Source organism: Quercus robur, chromosome 3 (genome assembly GCF_932294415.1).
Source record: "Quercus robur chromosome 3, dhQueRobu3.1, whole genome shotgun sequence".
Lineage (NCBI taxonomy): Eukaryota > Viridiplantae > Streptophyta > Magnoliopsida > Fagales > Fagaceae > Quercus > Quercus robur.
In genome coordinates, this window is record NC_065536.1 from 35185395 (window position 1) to 35204932 (window position 19538).

The window sequence follows — 19538 nt, forward strand, 5'->3', positions numbered from 1 at the left end:
ATTAAACAGGAGTGAGCTAAGGAACATAGGGAGAGAATCACTAGAGATGAGTCCCCAAGCCCTAGACCAGTCAAACAGAGAGCCACTAAAAGAAGCCAATAGCTGGTCATCCGAGCTATCCAAGTCCTCAAAAGTCCTCCTGTTTCGCTCCCTCCAAAGGCCTACATTAAGCACAATGGAGCTAAATTCCAGATATTAGACAAATGCTTTCCATACCAATTCCACCACCCAAAAAGAGTATCCGCAACTGATCTTGGCAAGACCCAAGAGACCCCAAAAGATCTGAACACCAAACTCCACATATCAAATATTTATGGAAGGTGAGTAACTTATTACAAACTAGAGTGAATGTGAGTGTAAGAACAAATACCTCATGTGAGGTCAATGTAATTATCCCAATTTTAAATGTTTCACCTAAGGAACCTCCTTAGAGAATCACTGTTACTTGTAACGAAAACCAAATAGGCTTACACCTAAATAGCCCATCATATGAACACCACGTAACATTTTAGTGTTAATAAAAATTATAAAAAATCTTCCCTAAAATGTATTTATGTGTTAGGATTCTTTAAATCCTTTTTGCTAAGTGTTTTTTTTTTTTTTTTTTTTTTTTTGAGAGGGGGGGGAGGGGAGATGAAAATGATCCACAAATAGGTTCTAAATAAATATACCTCTTGTTAATTGAAACTTAAAAAATTCATGGTTTTAATTAACACTTACTAAAATCTAGATTATAATTTCAAACTAGAAAACAATAGGGAGAAATAGGTTTTAATTTGCAACAACCAAATAATGAGAATTATGTAACTTGTAAATATATATATAAATATATATATATATATATATATAATAATGAGAATTATGTAATTTAACCAATTTCACTGTTCATTATCTTACCTTTCATATCTCACGGTACTAATCTGAGCCATTTTGACAATACTAATAGTAGAAATGAACTTCCTGCAACCTAAGTACCATTTTCGCTACACATTTGAAGCGGAATAAATCAGATTCGCATATTAATTTACATCCGAATACTACCTTAGGAGTATGAAGTATGGACAACAAGTTTACATGATAGCACAGGTCACCGTTCTAAATAAAAGTTTCAAAACAGGAAAAGCATCGGTCCCAGAATTTTAGCATACCATGTAAAATGAAGATGAAATCAAATGCCATTCTTCCCACCAAGGAAGCAAAAAACCACCTCTATCTCAAGCCAGCAACACAACCAAAACAATGCTTAAAACCATCAAAGGTTCCTACATTTCTCAATATCGGTGCCTGTTCCGGTCCCGATCACGGTCCCTTTCCCGCCCATAGTCTCTATCTCTGTCATGATCATAATCCCGGTCGCGATCTTTTCCTCTATCTCTCTCTCTACTTCGACTCCGACGCCAGTCCCTGTCATCTCGATCTCTGTTCCTGCTGCTCTCCCTATCATCCCGATCCCTTCCTCTGTCTCTGCTTCTCTCTCTCCCATCCCTTTCAGTGACGCCTGCAACATTTTTTTATGTAATGTGTATATAGAGTAGAACAACACAACTATGGGACAAACATTCAAAATGGGTCAATACTATTGCAATATTTTTAAATCCCATAATGATTCCAAGATGTGCAGACAAACTAAAGATATCCGGGCTGTTCTAAAATTCATACTGGCTTAGAACAAACACTTGTACCAAAACTCACCATTTCATAAGCAGGTTAAAAATGTCAAGTGGAATGTATCAAGCTACATTGACTCATTAGATACAAATAAATCCTAAGAAATGGTATCTAAAGCAAGTGATTACTGATTGAGTGCTGAACTTTTAAAAATTATCAGTGTGATGTTAGGAGTGCTAAACTGTTTACATCTATCAAAGCAATTGTCAGCAAGGGAATTCAAAACAATAAGATTAAATTGATTATAAAAAAAAGCATTTCTGATCAATGTTTCTGTAAAAGCTAAACCTTTTCAAAATTAAACAAAACCCACCCAGGTAACGGAAGATTATGAAAAGAGGTACAGCACTACGACCTCAAAAGGATTAAAAAAGAAGGGGAGGGGGGTGGGGGGGGCGTTGACACGGTTCATTTTTAAAGCTAGCTGTTTACTAGTGCTTATGTTGTATGATAAGTAGTTCCTTTTTACTTGTAACAGTAAGTTAGTTAGTTGATAAGATTGTTAGTCTATAAGTGCAATAGCCTATCAGAAATCAGCAAGTGCCTTTGCAAGAACCAAGGCCAGGTCTTGTGTATTTGCAAGTTCCTCAAAGAGGAGCAAAAATGGGAGCCAAACATCAAAGTTGGCCTTCCAAAATTCCAAGGGAGCCTGAACACTGAAGAATTTGTGGACTGGTTGAATCAAATCGAGAGTATCTTTGATTACTATGAAGTCCAAGATTCCAAGAAGGTGAAGTTGGTCTCTATCAAGTTGAGAGGGAGAGCTTCAACTTGGTGTGTTTGGGAACAACTCCAAGTTCAGAGAGGTAGGAGGGTTAAAGGAAAGATCCAAGAATGGTTCAAAATGAAGCCGAAATTGCAAAAGCAATTTCTGCCTTTCAACTATATGCAAGCTATCTACAAAAATGATTCTTGACAGACCAAGAATGATATGGGAAATACAGCAACGTATTTTTTCGTTAATGCCACATCTGATTCATCAGAGGCAGCCAATACATGCAAAGAAGGTATAGCTTTAATCCTTGATAACTCCTTTCTAGCATCCAAAGAAGAAATGTTGATGAATGCACACATGTATGAACAACATGAAGAAGAAAAAGAAAACTGTGTGACAGTGTATTGATAATTGAAGACAGTAAAGGAAGGGAATGCATTCAAGAACAAATGATCAATACGTGGAAGAAGAAGTAGATGCTAGAGGAAGAAGAGATTTTATCATTAGTAACAAATGTCTTGAAAGTTCCAAAGAAAGAAATGGATGACGAGTGGATTAGAAGTAGTTACGAGGATATGGTGTCACAAGAAGGTTTTAACAATCTTGAATCGAAGAATCAAGACCAGCTCCAACCACAAAATCTATCTTGCTTCAAGAAAGGAGGTGAAGTTAGAGATTCAAGAAAGTGCTTAGCGTTCTTAATTAATAACTTTCAAGATTATATTCTTTATGATGTGACAACCATGGATGTTTGTCATCTCTTTCTTGGGTGTGAAAGATTGTGTCCATATCAAACCATTCCAGGTGGAAGGAGCAACACATTCAGCTTATACAAGAAAGGAGATCGTTACACATTGCAACCAAAGTAGGGGAAAGCTAGCCCCAAACCAATGGTCAAAATGTAGAAGGTTGGATGCAAGAGCATCTACATGGCTGCAAAGCATTGGCACAAAGCAGAAACAATCCTTAATCTAGAGCATGATGCAGCAGCTTGATACAGCAACTAGCAAGAATGCAGATCAGTCAAACTACCAGATCATATGCACATCTCCAAAAGTTTCAATGTGCATCACTGCTGTCCTATCATGCACCAGATCAGCTCACAACTAGCCACACTTGAGAACAAGTGTGATCCAAAGAGGGACACTCCTAACGTGGTCCATTTCTAAAGCTAGCTGTTTACTAGTTTTTTTTTTGGATTAGTAATAAGTTTTATTGATATCAAAAAGGGGGACCCTAGTACACAGGGAGTGTACAGGGGTCAACAATCAAGTACAAAAATTACAAGAATCAAGACAATCAAGAAAGAAGAGAATGATTGGTTTTGTAGAGCAGCCAACCAATCCAATAAAGTTCTAATGTAAAATATCTTGAGGTCTGGTATGGATCTCTCATTAGTTGAAAAGATTGTTAGTTGATAAGTGCAATAACCTATCAGTTAGTTAGAGAAGTTTGTTAGGCTTTAGCCAATCACATGACACCTATATGGTAGGTTCTTGTAACTAACTCAGCAGCTTGCTTTATGTAACTATAAATAAGCAAGGCTGCCCTAATTTTAAACAGTTAAACTTGAATCCAAGAAATCTCTACCTATGAGGTATTTATTTCAAGAGTGTGTCTCTTGAAGAACTAGTTCATTCTTTCTTTTCTCTAAGCAACTTAGATTTCTAAAACAACCTTCCTTTTCACCAATTTCCTCCAATGGGGGGGTGGGGGGGGCATGAAGAGAATTTGGTTTACGACTTTATTCATACACAATTATTAAAAAGAAAAAAAAAAAGGTCAGCAAATAATACTTGGATATTGCATGTTTGGACACAAACAAGAAGCTAAAAGAGACATAAGAAAGCATACCATCATTAACCAGTATGGAAATGTTGGCAGAACTGCCAGGTATGAAATTCAACAGAATTTAGCAAAGAAACAGCCTATTTGCTTCTCAAGAAGAGATGGGAAACATGCTCAATATCATTTTGGCCAAATAAAAAAAAGGATAAAGACAAGTATGCTTTGGTTCTAAGAAAAATTCCATTAATTTCTATAAGACTATGAAACTGGCATCATTATTTGCCATGAGGCAGCATCATAGGAAAGCATTAGCATAAAATAATATAAAATTAAACCCTTTAAGACCACTCATATAAGAAGGTTTATGATAGGACAGATTGGAGAATCTGCTTCATGGGCTCAAGGTTAAGCTGTTTAAAACTTTAGAAAGAAGCTTAGGGTTTAAAGAATAACAAAAGTTTTGGTATGGGAAAAATTTAGTTACAAAACAGGTGAAAAGAAAATTGAATCTGTCCACATGGTGTGAACAAAACGCAAAGGGGAATAAAACCTGATACTTAGGATCTCTCTAGACTCAATTAAACCACCAAACTACCATTAATTTTCAGAAATTGCAGAAATAACATATTTGCACCAGAATATAAAACTAACCACAACTGAGAAAATAAATTAAAATAATAAACTGTTTTAATCCTAAGACTCATACCTAGACCTTCAAAACCACAAGTCCCAAATAAATCTTGAATAGGAAAATTTGCATAGTAACAAATAAATCTTCTGAACGTACATCGGCTACTCACTAGACAACTTGTGACTTTGATAAAATCAATGGAGTACTCATGCATAAGGCGTAAGGACTTTGATAAATGTTTCCAATAAAAATCAGTGCTGTCCTTTGACAGCTTAGCTGGAACTCAAGTCATGGTTCTAGGCTAGTCATCAAATGATTAGGTAGCATCTATTGCTACAATAGAAATTTTAGGTTCTTGTTCTTTGCCATTATCTTGAAACTTCTCTTTATCAAGCAGTTCAGAAGCCTTCTTTACATTTTTTTTTTTTTTTTTTTTGGCTTCTAACCTTTCAGCTTGTTTAGACCAATCTGCAAGGTTTCTTGGCAATTAAAAATCTTGTTTAGCTTTTCTCCTTGATTTTATTCTTGTTCAAATTTTAAGCAGCCTGTTATACTTGTTTAGCATTCTGTCTTAAAAATTCATCTTTCTATTTAGGCTTTAGATATTGTGGGTTCCTTCACTTTTTGATCAGAGCCTAAAAACCCTTGTGATCATTTCCCACATGATGATTGTATCAATAACTAAAAGACCAGAATATTGCAGAGTAGACACCCTCTTTTGAATTCAGATCTCAATCCACAATTGCAGTTTTCATGCATTCACGTTCAACTATTCCACATTTCATAGTTAGCTTTATTAATGGCATAATCAATCACTGACAAATTACCTTGGTGAAAACTATCCCTTTATAAAGTCTTTGTGTAAGTCTATCTTGAAGAAGCTTTCTTTAAAGCATCATTTAAAGAGTGTAAATACCACTATGTTTTCACAGTGGTAACTTGCTCTGATACCAAAATTGATGTAGGAAAAAGGGAAATGAAGCCAAATCAGATTTGGCAGTTTTGATGACTAGGATTTTGAAGAATAAGGGTTAGGGTTTCGTAGGAAAAAGGCTGGAAAATTATATCTAATTTTTAAAAGGAATAGTGAAATTTTTGGGATAAAAAAAAGAACCCGTGGTACAGGTTGCCGTTTCAAGGTGTGAACAATAACCTGAGAGCAATACTTTGGTTGTTTGTGAATTATTTGGGGCTATTTGATGGATAGATGGTTTAGGCTTTTGAATTTTTAAATTTTAGGATTTTAAAAGTGACAATCATTATGTGATTGCTAGGTTTCAAGTTTTTGGAAATTTAAGGACAAAGAAGAATAAGAAGGAGAAGATAAAATTCTAAGGATGACACCTAGACTTTGTAAGCATCACAACTAGGGTTTCCTCAACATCACACCTTGGAGAAGGTTGCATCACAAATTTCAAATAAAACTTCATAGCCTCAAAAATTTAGAAACACAATCTCTCCACCTTTGAAGAGAAAACATTACATTCATATAAATAGATGACTAATATATAAACCTAATAGGACTCGTACTACTTGGGCTTTGATAACTAAGCCCAAAGTAAATAACCAAACTCATAAATAAAACCCAATAAAATAATTGACCCCCAAAATAAGACCCAATAGAAGTAAAACCCATATCCAAAAACCATAAAATTACAGAATTTCCTGATACTTACTTATCAAAAAAGAATTTCCCGATACTTAAAAAATAAATAAATAAAATTAATACAAAAATTGACTTCTCCCTGCCTGCCTAAGCTATCAATTGAAGATTTGTAAGGCCATCTTGTACTAACTAGGGATGGTGTTTGGACATACTATGACACCCAGAATGACAAACCACCATCTTTCCTGGTCCTAAAAATTCTAAATTTCACACGAATAGGGGAAATGTTAACCTGCACTTAACAAAATGGTACTTGGGCATAATCTTAGATTTTTAATAGATTCTGGTGTAACAAAGGAAACCTAAAGAAATTTCGCACTTCATAGATTATGCATACGTAATGACTTAAGTTTCTTCTCTTATGAGATTCTCCAATGGAGTCCTCCATTGGGAGATTCAGTTTTGTAGGGAGGTGCATAATCGTGAATTGGAAGCTTTCAGGTGCTTCATCAACTCCATTTATAGCACTCCCGTAAGGGGAATCGAGGAGGATAAGAGACTTTGGCTGCCTTGTAAGAGTAAGGGGTTCACGGTTAGTTCTTACTACCATCTTCTTGTTGGTCATAGTGAGCATTTTTTCCCTTGGAAAAATATTTGGAAGCAGAAGATCCCCTCTAGAGTGGCTTTTTTTGTCTGGACTGCAGCCTTGGGTAAATGTTTGACTATTGACAATCTTAGGAAAAGAAAGGTTTGCATTTTGGATTGGTGTTATATGTGCAACCGTAGTAGTGAAAGTGTTGACCATCTTTTCCTTCATTGCCCGGCTGCTTCGGAGTTATGGGATATGGTTTTTGGTTTATTTGGAGTGTGTTGGATCATGCCCTCGTCTGTTGTTGGTCTCTTTGCTTGTTGGCAAGGTCACTTTGGTCGCCTCCGCAATGGAGCCATTTGGAAGGTCATTCCTCTTTGCTTGATGTGGTGTATTTGGAAGGAGAGGAATAGTAGATGTTTTGAAGACTCTGAGCGTGCTATGCCTGACCTCAAGCTTCTTTTCTTCCGAACCTTACTTGAATGGTTCTCTGTGTGGAGAAACCATCCTTTTTCTATTTTGGATTTACTTGACCTTTGTAATTTTCATTCTTGACTTGCTCCCCCTTGTATACTACCTGTGTGCTTGGGTGTATCTTTTTTCTATCAATGAATTCTTATTACTTATCAAAAAAAAAAAAAAAAATGACTTAAGTTTCTTCTCTTGATAAGTTAAAAATGAGCATTTCTTAGTTTCAGGAAACGTTGATATTGTCTCAATGAGAATAGCACATTTCTGCAACCAAAAAAAAAAAAACACCCTTAACTATATCTATCAATTAAAGGAATCTCAGTTACATTTTTCTGAATTAAATCACAGAGTTTGCTGGAACAGATGGATTTACAGTCTCACATTTAGGTTCACACCACCAACTATGATGTCAATGTGTACTTACATCTAAATACTATTTTGGCTTTTCAAACAGTGCCTCTAGATTTACTATGTTGCAGGAGCCCAATCATTTGGTTATATCCAGAAACATTTTAAAGGGAGTTATCAAAAACAACTCTAATGTCCCTCCACTAAAAAAGGTCTTAATATCTAGTTAACAGATGGAAACATGTAAAACTCCTTTGGCATGTTCAGAACCCATAACCAGTTAGTGCCTATGCGGGATGCAGCTATACTAGAGGAGCTGAATCTATATTCAACTCAAATTGTCCTGAGAAGTGCATTGCATGCAACGAACATGAAGCAACAAACAGGTATTATAATAAGGAAGGTTATCATCTAATCTCAAATTATGTACTAAGGAGAATCAGTAATGCTAAAAAACATGAGATACCTAGTTCCTCAACCTCCCATCCAGCACGTCCAGCACCTGGAAGTGCCCGTCCAGTTTCAGCTTGCTGAGTTTTGGCACGAAACTTTTTCTTTAGATTGCCAAACTCATCATACATCTCACCATCATCCTGAGGTTATAAAAGAAATAATGTCAAACAAGATTAAAACCGGAAAATTCATGTAGTACTAGTGCAAACTGATCTTACTTCTTCAGCCTCCCGCCGACGTCGCTTAGTTTCCTCTAACTCTTCTTCATCAAGTTCTTTGTAACCTCCCCCACGTCCACCTCTGCTTAACAAATAAATAAGCCTAAAGTAAATAGTATTATTTCTACAAAATGTTTGAGGTTTAGAAATTGATGCAAGTTAAATTCCAGTATGTATACAAGCCAAAATAAATATAAACAAAATCTTATTTGATGAATGCCCCTATAAGAGAAGTCAATTTTTCAATTGCATCTACACTTGCATAAAAATTGTTAAAAAGTGAATAAAAACATTGGTTGGTTAAGAAAATCTAACTCTTGGAAAAGAAAAAATGTTATCAAAGGCCGGGATTGCCATGACATGCAATGCAAAAACAAGTATGAAGTATGCCATATGCCACTAGAACATTCTACAACAGAGTATACATCTATAGTTCAAATGATTCACTATATTAAATTTAGAATGTGATAAAGGTAGGTTTTATAAGCAATATTACATTCAGCAGAGTTATACTCACGTCATTTAGGTTCAAACGTGAAACGCCCAAGGTTTCTTTTCTAGTTCATTACATGTCAATTTTTTATTTTATTTTATTCATGAGTTCCATCACAGTCTATGTTGATAAATGATAATCATGAGAGTGGACGACACCACTTTCTCTTCAGTTCTCTTCATGCAGCATAAGTATCCATCTAGTTTATCCCAATAGGTTTCAGCTCTTGATTAAAACTAAACACATGCATAAATCCAAATAACCATATACAAATACCTCACACCACCCTCATTGTGACCAGGCTTATTTGTGTTGCAAATATTGCATTTTGTACGCTTTGCCCAGTTGATATTACCACACCTGACCAACAAAAGCAAGGCATAAGCAACAATAGTGATAATTCCTCTCAACACATGACATGAGCATAGATATAACTGACAACAGCTCAAGTAACTGACTAAATTAACATTCGAGCTGGCTAGGAGTACATAATAATATATATCTCATAGTGGAAGCTTCTACATAATATGATAATAATATCCCTTAAATTCAGTCATACTAGCATCAACAATATAGCCTGCCCAGATAGTATTAAACTTTGCCCTACAAAACGTAATCCAAAATTTTTCCAAAAGATAATCAAGATAATAATGATAAAGTGCCCCCAAAGTTTATAATAGATTTGAGAGTGAGATTAACAAAATTTAAGAAAAGCTTCTTACCAATATAGCTTAGTGCCCCTCTACAGACAACCAATTTATGCACATCATATGCTATGGTGGCTATTGATGGATCAAAAACTTCAGATGTTGACAAAAATAATCATGTATTGTTTAACCATGCTTGACGAGCTGCCACTAAGACAGAAAGTCCAGCTGTTCTATGTTGGCAAACATTATTGTAGATTATAGAACAATTAATGCAACACCAAGAACATTATTGGACTGGTTATAAGTGTGGAGAAACCAATCCTTTTCTCCTATTTTTGTTTTACTTGATTTATATAATTTTTGTAATTGATCTATACCCCATGTATACTCCCTGTGTACTTGAGTGTCTCTTTTTTTATATCAATAAATCTTTATTACTTATAAAAAATAAAAATAAAAATAAAAATTAATGTAACACCAAGAACTCATTATCAATCTAAAATTTTTAGCCCAAGGTCGATTCATATTTCATATGAATTTGAAGACATGGGCGAATTTGGACTAGACCAATCAAAAGGTCAAAATGCTGAACTTTGTGAAAGATTGGACCGGTCAATTCAATATGATACTCCCTCCAGGCTCCTGGTCAAGCAATTTGCATTTACATCAATCTTGATCAACAATCATCCTACCCAAGTTCCATTCTGATTCTAAACAACTATCTTTCTCCAAAACCAAAATTCATTAAACCAATATATGAGATACTACAACAAAGCTTTCACCACATAGATAAACTACAAAAGTACATGACAAAAGTTGGATTATAAAATGATGATCAAGAGATCAGACAGGAGAAAGAATTTTTATAAAAAAATTCAAAAGTTTGAAAAAAAAAACACACACACACAAATTTTGGAGGGGGAAAAAAAAATTTTAAAATAAAGAAATATAATCTTACATTGGACAAGGCCAATCATTTGGACCAAAGAGTCCTCCAACGGCAGCACCAACTCCACGGCCAGGGCCCCCAGAGTCAGGGCCACCACGACCCCTACCACGACCACCAGCTCCTCCACTACCACCAGAGGCTCCAGAAGGTCGAGCACTTCCACAGCGGTTGCACACACCACGAAATGCAAAATTTACATTTGAACAACTGCTACAATAATGTAATATCAGAAGCCATTTGCATAGAATCGTAGCGTAGAAAACAGAAACAGTGAAAAAAAGAGCAAGAAAGAGCTGCTCACCAATCTCACATCACAGACCTTGTATTCGGACACGTCCAATCCCCCTCTTGTTGCCATGCTTTTCCTGAAGCATCACTCCGACCTCTTCCTCTTCCACCACCACCATTCATATCTCCAGTGTTTTCTTCCAATCCACCAAAATCACCAGCATCACTTGGATCTGCCACTGAGTTATAGGCCTGTTCATCCTTGCTTTTTGACTCTGCTATAAAAACTCCAATGGTATTACCATGAAAATCCTTGTTGTTAAACCATTCAACAGCAGCTACCGCAGCATGTGGATCTTCATAAGTTACAGTAGCATCTCCCTTCGGCTCATTTGTCACTTTATCATGGTATAACCATATCTTTGGACGACCTGTTCGCTTGTCTTTCTGTAAAAAAAAATGGAGCAAAATGGTACAAATTACTGAGCTTTTTCATGTCAATGAAAAAGGAACGGTTCTATGTAATACCATGTCAGACCTCCTACCTTAATTACCCCAATGGTGCCAAAATATTCAGCTAACATACTTTCATCAGTCCCAAAGGGCAAGTTGCATACATAGACAGATCCATTTGAAGGGGCTCCTTTTCCCAAATAGCTTGCCATTGTGCTCCAATTTCATGAAATCAAAGCAGACAAACAGCCACTAAACACTACAAAAAGGGGTAATGGTGTGGCTGAATTCAGCTGAGCAAAGAAAATAGAATAGCAAAAACACATTAGCCAAAAAGGAAATTCATTTATGATACACAGCAATTGGACTCATAAGATGGCAGTTGAAAAAACCCAAGTGAAATCATGACATTATTTGCTTTAGCTGTAATTTCTCTTTAAAATGTGATAGGAAAAGTATAAGTCCTATCGTTGTGCTAAGTGCACAAAAGCTCCCACTTTTGCAGGGTCTAGGAGAGGTCAATGTAGGCAGCCTTACACCCCAATTTATTGAAGAGGCTGATTCCCATACTCAAACCCGCAACGTTTCGTCTTTGGTGGGAAGGCACTTGCCATCGCACCAAGGCTCGAATCATAAACAAGATATTAACTCAAATACCGCATTGACAAAACAAGCCTTAAAATGGAACCACATAAGTAAATTCAATGAAAATAATGTTTGGTAAGGTCATCACAGTTGCTAGATAAAATTAAAAAATTAAGGTGAAACAAAAATAAATAACTCAAAATTTAAAATAAATAAATAAAAATTAAAAGCTATCACTATTATAATTAACACCACAGGATTTTGTAAATTCTATAAAAAAAAAAAAAAAAAAAAAATCAAATAATAAAGAAACAGTTTAAAGTCGATCTATAAAATAAATACATAAATAAAACGTATATGTGCATAAAAATAATGGTATAGGTGAGTTGGGCATTATGAGAGTAACAAATTGATACAAAAAAATAAATAATATGCGAGAAAGAGTTGAATACGAAGAAAAAGGAAGGAGAGTAACCTTGATTGATTGAAGCTAAGAATGTAGTCGTTGAGGGTTGAGATTTAAAGAAACCCTAGAGTATTGGGTCCGTACGCACAATCGAATCGTGAATGAAAAAGAGAAAGAGAATTTATTAGGAATTAGGAAATGCTCAATCAAGTGAAGTGAAGGATGGATTGAAGAAACGAATGGGGATCGAGACAACACGGGGTTTGTACCTGTAGTAGGGGCTTTTATTCAAACATATCCTTGACGACACCGTTTAATTTTAAGTTTTTTTTTTTAAAAAAAAAAAAAAAATCTTTTTTTAGAGTTATTTTAAGACAAGTATTATCTCACAATATTTTTACAATAAACCATCTCTATATATTAAAAGGGTTTTTTTTTTTTTTTTAGGAAGAGGATTCTAAAAGTTAGTTATAATTTCAAAAAATGTCAAAAAATACTTATAATCTAATCAGATAATCCTATTCTTAAAAAAAAAAGGGTAAAAATTGTAATTCAACCAAAAAAAAAAAAAACCTATCAGAGAAACTTTTTTACTAAAAATTAGCACACTGTTTATTTAAATATATCTAAGGCACGTTTGATATATTTTTTCCTAAAAACTAGCACACACTAACTCAACAGTTTACTCCATTTCAAAATCCTAAATTTTAGTTTCTTAAAAATTCTTTCTTGTGTAACCTCACTAACAATAGATAAATTCAAATCGAAAAATTACATTAATGTGTAAATAAATACATCTTTTCAAAATTTTTTCTTTTATCTTTTACAATTCTTTTCTCATTATCAAGTAAACAATAGAATAGATACATGTATATATTATTAGTGGCTAAACCTTAATATCTATTTTTAAATATTTTATTTATTATTTAAAATTATAAAACAAATTTTATAAGCTTTAATATATATATATACACACACACTAGCCTCGTCACACACACTTCACGCATGCGATGAGACTTTTTTTGTGGGCTTAGTGTCATAATTTTCCATTCATTTCAATTTGAAGTTTACACATTTGTTTACTAATATTACACATTTGCAAACTGCTAATACAACCATTAGTGTCAAATGCTAGCTTAAAAACGAACAAATCTACACACAAACAGGTGATTTCAATGCTAATTCGGTGTTCATTTTTTAAAGCTAGCCTTTGACACCACTGGTTGTATTAGTAGTACGCAAATGCGTAATATCAGTAGACAAATCTATAAACTTCAAATTAAAATGAATAGAAAATTATGACACTAAGCCCACCAAAAAAAAAAAAAAAAACCTTCTCGCACGCATAAAGCACGTGCAATGAGGATAGTAAGTGATGAGTTCTTATTACTTCTAATAATCTATTACTAAAGTTACTTTTTTGCCTACTAATAATAGTGGGTGATGACATGTTACTTAAGATTTATTATTAAAATGTTGTAATTATGTTGGTGATATAACATTTCTCTTAAATGCTAATTTTGTTTCTTACTCATTTTCCTTTCTTTCTTTTTTTCTCTTTTAAAATATCTCATAATTTTGTTTTTCATATATCTCTTTTTTGGGTGTGAATTTTGAAAATCTAACAATTGAATTTCATACTTCTTATGTTTTTAACGTGAGACGTTATTTAACATGCTTCTTATATAACATTTCTCTTCGTTCAAATCAGATGTTATTTAATATTTGATCAACAAACTTATTTTTTATACACAATTTGAGATAATAAAAATTTGAAATTTTAACATTTGTTTGATGACATAGCAATTGATCTTTGATATTTCTGAAATTTTGCAAGCATGAAGATATAATAAGAATATGCAATCTAACTATTAGATTTTCAAATTTTACATTTAATATAAAGATATATAAGGAGTTTGACGAGTTTATCTCCAAACTAGTTTACAAGCAAACTTTGTTCACTATTCAATTAGTCAAACTCACTATAAAAAATTGAGATCAAATACAATAAGAATTACATTTAACTTTCCATGTGGTTTTTTTTTTTTTTTTTTTTCCTTTTAAGAGAAAAAGGTAGAAGGGGAGACTAGAATGACTCCCTTATCTAGGCATTACCATAATAGCATCTTACCCATTGGGTACTATCCATAAGTCTCTCCTAAATTATAGGCTTGTTGATTAAATAGCTTTCTTAAAAAAAGAAAAAAAAATCAATTGTAAAAAAGTTTGTTATTAATGTGGTTGGACTATTTTTCCTTGCAATAACAATAAAACAATTGTCGGGGACTTTTTTTTTTTTTTTTGACCACATGCCAACCACTAGGGAGTTGGTATTGTTAGACTCAAAATTGATTTTGAAACCAAACTTGTAAGTTGTAACTCACTCCCAAACCCCCCCCCCCCTCCCAAAAAAAAAGACCAATGGTTACCGATACACATTTACATGTGCAAAATAAACAAAAGCCAAAAGTTATATCTAGCAATAAAGTAAAGAAAATTCATAGCATAGAGTCGCCAAGAGCCTTGTAACTCAACTGGTTATCACATCCTTGTATTTCCAACAGAAACATCCATGGTTCAAATCCCCTATCTCCTATTATAACTATCAAATTATCAAAAAATAATGGCATAAGTCCAATAGTAAAATGAAAGCAAAACAATAAATTTCCACCAGTAAGATAAAAATGAAACAAAGACAATTTACACAAGTTCAAGGATGAAAAATACAATGACTCCAACAGTGGAGAACCAGTAAAACAAATTAAGTTATTCCACGAAGTTTCATTTCAAATTGGCGCATGATAGAGGAAGAGAGTGTGTACACAAAAATAAGTTAGTCAAGTCTTTTTTGATCACCAACTTGAAAGGAACTAAGTTTTCACAATAACAACTTATTAACTTGCTAAAGAAGGGCTTTTAGTGAGATGAAATGAAATGGGAAATTGGGTGAGGAAGCGAGTGAGCATCGTGGGCTACACTAGGTTCTTGTGCCTGTCGACTCCCCCTGTTAGGTGGGTGAGATGTGCGATTTGCTTATTTTTGCACTTTGAGCTAATTATTGGCAATGAACCCGAGAATACACTAATGCCTTTAAGACAGGAGCATGGAAGGATTCATTGCCTAGTTATAGGTCCAAGAACCATTGTGGACTCTGTGAATGAAGGTCTAACTAGTCCATACTAAGTCCAAGATTAAGGCATGACCTTTGGAAGGTGCTAGGCACCTAAGATCCCATAGTTGTAGCTAGTTGTAGGCGCCGCATTTTGTACCCCTTACGACTCAAACCCTCGTTCCCCAATGATGGTAGCACTCTAAAGTCCAAGGTTGGTTTAGGGCCAAATCTCATGAAAATTGACTTGAGGAAAGTATTTATAGAATATATAACTTATTTTTGGAAGAATAAAAATATTTCTGGAAAAGAAAAGCCACAGGAAACCCTAAAGTGTGAGCACGCATACACGCGTGGCGTACGCACACTCAAGCAATGTGTACGCATGCATATGCAGCTAAGGTTCCAGAAACTATATAAGGAAAGCTTTTCATACTTAATTTTGGTTTGGAACGAATCCCACATCGTCTAGAAGCTGCCTTAAACCTCTATAAAGCCATAAATGACACTTTTTCAAAGAAGGACGAAAATGGTGGCAAAACATACAAGATTCACTAGAAAATAATGAATCAAAGAAGGAGTTTTTCACAAAACACCCTCAAGTCAAATTTTACTTGATTTGGACCTTTTTGGTCTTGATCTTTGAGTTCTAAATTTTGCTAACCTATTTTGATTTGGTTTTGAATAGATTGACTGAGGGGAATGGTCAAAATCAAGCTTTAAAGAATTCTAGTGTTGAGGTAAAGGTTCTAACTTTGGCTTTTCACTTTTCTTTGTTTTTTTTTTTTTTTTATTGTTTGTATATATGTTTTAATGTTTTAACATATATGTTTAGTTTAGGTTTACATAGTGTTTATGCTAGAAACATACTAGGTTGTTAGATTTCTTTTTTTCTTTGTTTTTTTGTTCTGAGTTTCTAGGTTAGGGTTTTGGGTATGTATGCGTGCGCATGCTTCATTCATGCATACACATACTCGAAATGTGCGTAGACATACAGTTGGGATGCACATGCATACCCTTTTGTATGCGCGCACATACTCGTGCCCAAAAACCCTAATTCACTTATGTTCCTTCTTTCCTTGTTTTATTTTACATGTTTAGCTTTTGTTTAACCTAATTTTCATATTTCTAAGTATCTATCTCTCTATTTTGTTTTGTTTTATCTCTTTACAAAGAATTTGTGATTTATATCTTCCATGACTAAATCACATACTATGCATCTCAAGGACTATATGATAATGTTTAAATATTCATGTTACCATTATTTTAGATAATAATAAAACAATTTTATTCCATATAACATTATTTCATACATAGCATACAATAGGATTTTAGGGCATTAATCCTAACAATCTCCCACTTGCCCTTAAAGACTAATGCGCACTAATCTATCTCCCATTCCTTCCAGGTGTGACTCAAAGGTCTTCTAGGGCAAAGCTTTGGTAAAGGGATCTGCCAGATTATTTGCACTATCAATCTTTGCTACTACCACATCTCCTCAAGCCACAATGTCTCGAATAATATGGAACTTTCTTTCTATGTGCTTTCCTTTCTTGTGATTCCTTGGATCCTTGGATTGTGCAACTGCTCCACTATTGTCATAGAACAAAGTGATTGGAACTTGCTCTATTCTCATAACACCAAAATCAAAAAGGAATTTCTTGAACCAAACAGCTTCCTTTGCTACTTCATAAGCAGCAACATATTCAACTTCCATGGTGGAGTCGGCAATACAAGATTGCTTAACACTCCTCCAACTTATGGCTCCACCTCCTAGGGTGAACATACAACCTGAAATGGACTTTTTGAAATCAAGATCTGACTGAAAATTAGAATCTGTGTAACCAATAGGTATTAAATCCTCACAATGGTGAACAAGCATATAGTCTCTCGTTCTGCTTAGATACTTAAGAGTATGCTTTACAACCTCCCAATGTTTTGGTTCTGGATTTGATTGATATCGGCTGACTATGCCAATTGAATAACAAATATCTGGTCTAGTAAAAAGCACGGCACACATGAGACTTCCCACTGTTGAAGCATAGGGAACTTGTCTCATTGTCTTTTCCTTTTCAAGAGTCTTAGGCCTTTGGTCATCTGACAGAGGAACTCCATGTCTAAAAGGAAGCAATCCTTTCTTGGAGTTTTGCATGCTAAATCTTGCTAGAACTTTATCTATATATCCAGCTTGTGACAAGCCTAACATTCTATTCTTTCGATCTCGCCAAAGCTTGATCCCTAAAATATAGTTAGCTTTGCCCAAGTCCTTCATATCAAATTGGCTTGACAACCAAATCTTAACTGATGACATTACCCCTACATCATTTCCAATTAGTAGAATATCATCAACATAAAGCACTAGGAAAATTACTACTTTATCTTGATGTCTCTTGTACACACATGCTTCATCAAGATTTTGTTCAAAACCAAATGACTTGATTGCTTAATCAAATCTGATGTTCCGTGACCTAAATGCTTGCTCATTTCCATAAATGGATCTTTTCAACTTGCATACCATATGCTCTTGGTTTTGCGTCATATAAACTTCTTCTTCAAGATTGCCATTTAGAAAAGCAGTCATGACATCCATTTGCCAAATCTCATAATCATAATGAGCAGCAATAGATAAGAGAATTCTGATAGATTTAAGCATGGCTACTAGCGAAAAAGTTTCTTCATAATCAATACCTTCCTTTTGTGTATACCCTTTCACCACTAGTCTTGCCTTAAAGGTTTCAACCTTTCCATCTATCCCTCTCTTTCTCTTGTAAACCCATTTGCAACCAACAGGTTTAAGGCCATTTGGCGCCTTTACAAGATCCCAAACTTGATTGGAATACATAGAATCCAATTTAGATTTCATAGCTTTGACCCAATGATGTGCATCTATATCTTTCATTGCCTCTTCATAAGTGTAAGGATCAGATTTAGCCTTTTCTGAGATACCTTCATAAGTTTCTCCCAGACCTGTAAATCTTATAAGTGGCCTAATAATCCTCCCACTACGACGAGGCTCCTATGTACTAGTCATCACATGAGTAATATCTTGTGGTGTATCTGATACAACCACATCATTCCTAGTTTCATCCATTGATTGTTCAATTACAAGTTCATTCATTCCAGCTAAGACAACTCTACTTCTAGGAGTAAAATTATTCATATAGTCATTTTCCAAAAATTTGGCATTAATACTAACAAACGCTTTATTATCTTTATGACTAAAGAATAAACTTCCAAAAGTTTCTTTTGGATACCCTACAAAGAAAACCACTTCTATTTTAAATTGTAACTTGTCAGACTTTTCTTTCAACACATGTGTTGGAAAACCCCAAATATGGAGATGTCTCATACTAGGCTTACACCCAATCCACAACTCTACAGGTGTTTTAGGAATAGACTTCGAAGGTTCCAAATTCAGAAGATATATTGCAGTATTTAAGGCATATCCCCAAGAAGAAATTGGTAGAGTCAAATAACTCAACATGGATCTAACCATATCTAAAAGAGTCATATTCCTCCTTTCTGCTACACCATTTTGTTGTGGTGTTCTAGGTACAATTAACTGGGGTATAATCCCATTTTTAGTTAAGTAATCCTTGAAATCCCCAAGAAGGTATTTGCCATCACGATCAGATCGAATGGCGTTTATGTGTTTACCTAATTGATTCTTAACTTCAACCCTAAACTCTTTGAACTTTTCAAAACCTTTGGACTTCCATTTCATTAGGTACACATAACCAAATCTAGAGTAATCATAAGTGAAAGTAATGAAATACTCATAACCACCTTTTACTTGGATAGACATTGAACCACACACATCTGAATGTACTAGTTCTAGCAAATCTTTGGCTCTATTTCCTTTTGCATTAAAAGGCCTTTTTGTCATTTTACCTTCCAAGCAAGATTCGCAGACTGAGAATTCATTAAAATCTAATGGTTCTAAATGCCCATCTTTCACCAATCTTTGGGTCCTGTTTGAATTAATATGACCCAAACGCAAATGTCATGCATTACTAGTAGAAGGAAACTTTCTCTTTAATGATTTTACATGTGAATTATTATCTAATTCAGAATTGTGCAATTAATGCTTGTCAGGAGTTATAATATAAAGACTATCAACAATATTGCCAAAACCGATAAACTCTTTATCCTTCTTTAGCATAACATTGTCTCTCAAG

At 34.5% G+C, this 19538-nt stretch overlaps 1 protein-coding gene across 5 annotated transcripts; it reads right to left on the bottom strand.

Moving 5' to 3' along the window:
• Positions 1-943: 943 nt before the first annotated feature.
• Positions 944-12478, bottom strand: LOC126717908 (transcription initiation factor TFIID subunit 15). Of its 5 annotated transcripts, none has more exons than XM_050419887.1 (8): positions 12321-12478; positions 11353-11553; positions 10899-11254; positions 10589-10786; positions 9257-9340; positions 8488-8572; positions 8283-8409; positions 944-1498 (listed from the first exon to the last, which is right to left on the bottom strand). In XM_050419887.1, the coding sequence occupies exons 2-8, from the start codon at positions 11470-11472 to the stop codon at positions 1272-1274; spliced, it is 1197 nt and encodes a 398-aa protein (XP_050275844.1). In that variant the 5' UTR covers positions 11473-11553; positions 12321-12478; the 3' UTR covers positions 944-1271. The 5 variants fall into 5 exon arrangements, with proteins under 5 accessions (XP_050275844.1, XP_050275843.1, XP_050275841.1 ...); XM_050419886.1 differs by having other exon boundaries at positions 8488-8569; positions 10589-10789; XM_050419884.1 differs by having other exon boundaries at positions 10589-10789.
• Positions 12479-19538: the final 7060 nt, after the last annotated feature.

Excerpts from the sequence above, each read along its gene's own strand:
- LOC126717908 (XM_050419884.1), bottom strand. The coding sequence starts at position 11,472 with ATGGCAAGCTATTTGGGAAAAGGAGCCCCTTCAAATGGATCTGTCTAT. Across the intron at positions 8,410-8,487 it reads GTCGGCGGGAGGCTGAAGAA|GATGATGGTGAGATGTATGA; the intron begins GTAAGATCAGTT and ends TTATAACCTCAG. Across the intron at positions 1,499-8,282 it reads ATGGGAGGTTGAGGAACTAG|GCGTCACTGAAAGGGATGGG; the intron begins GTATCTCATGTT and ends AAAATGTTGCAG.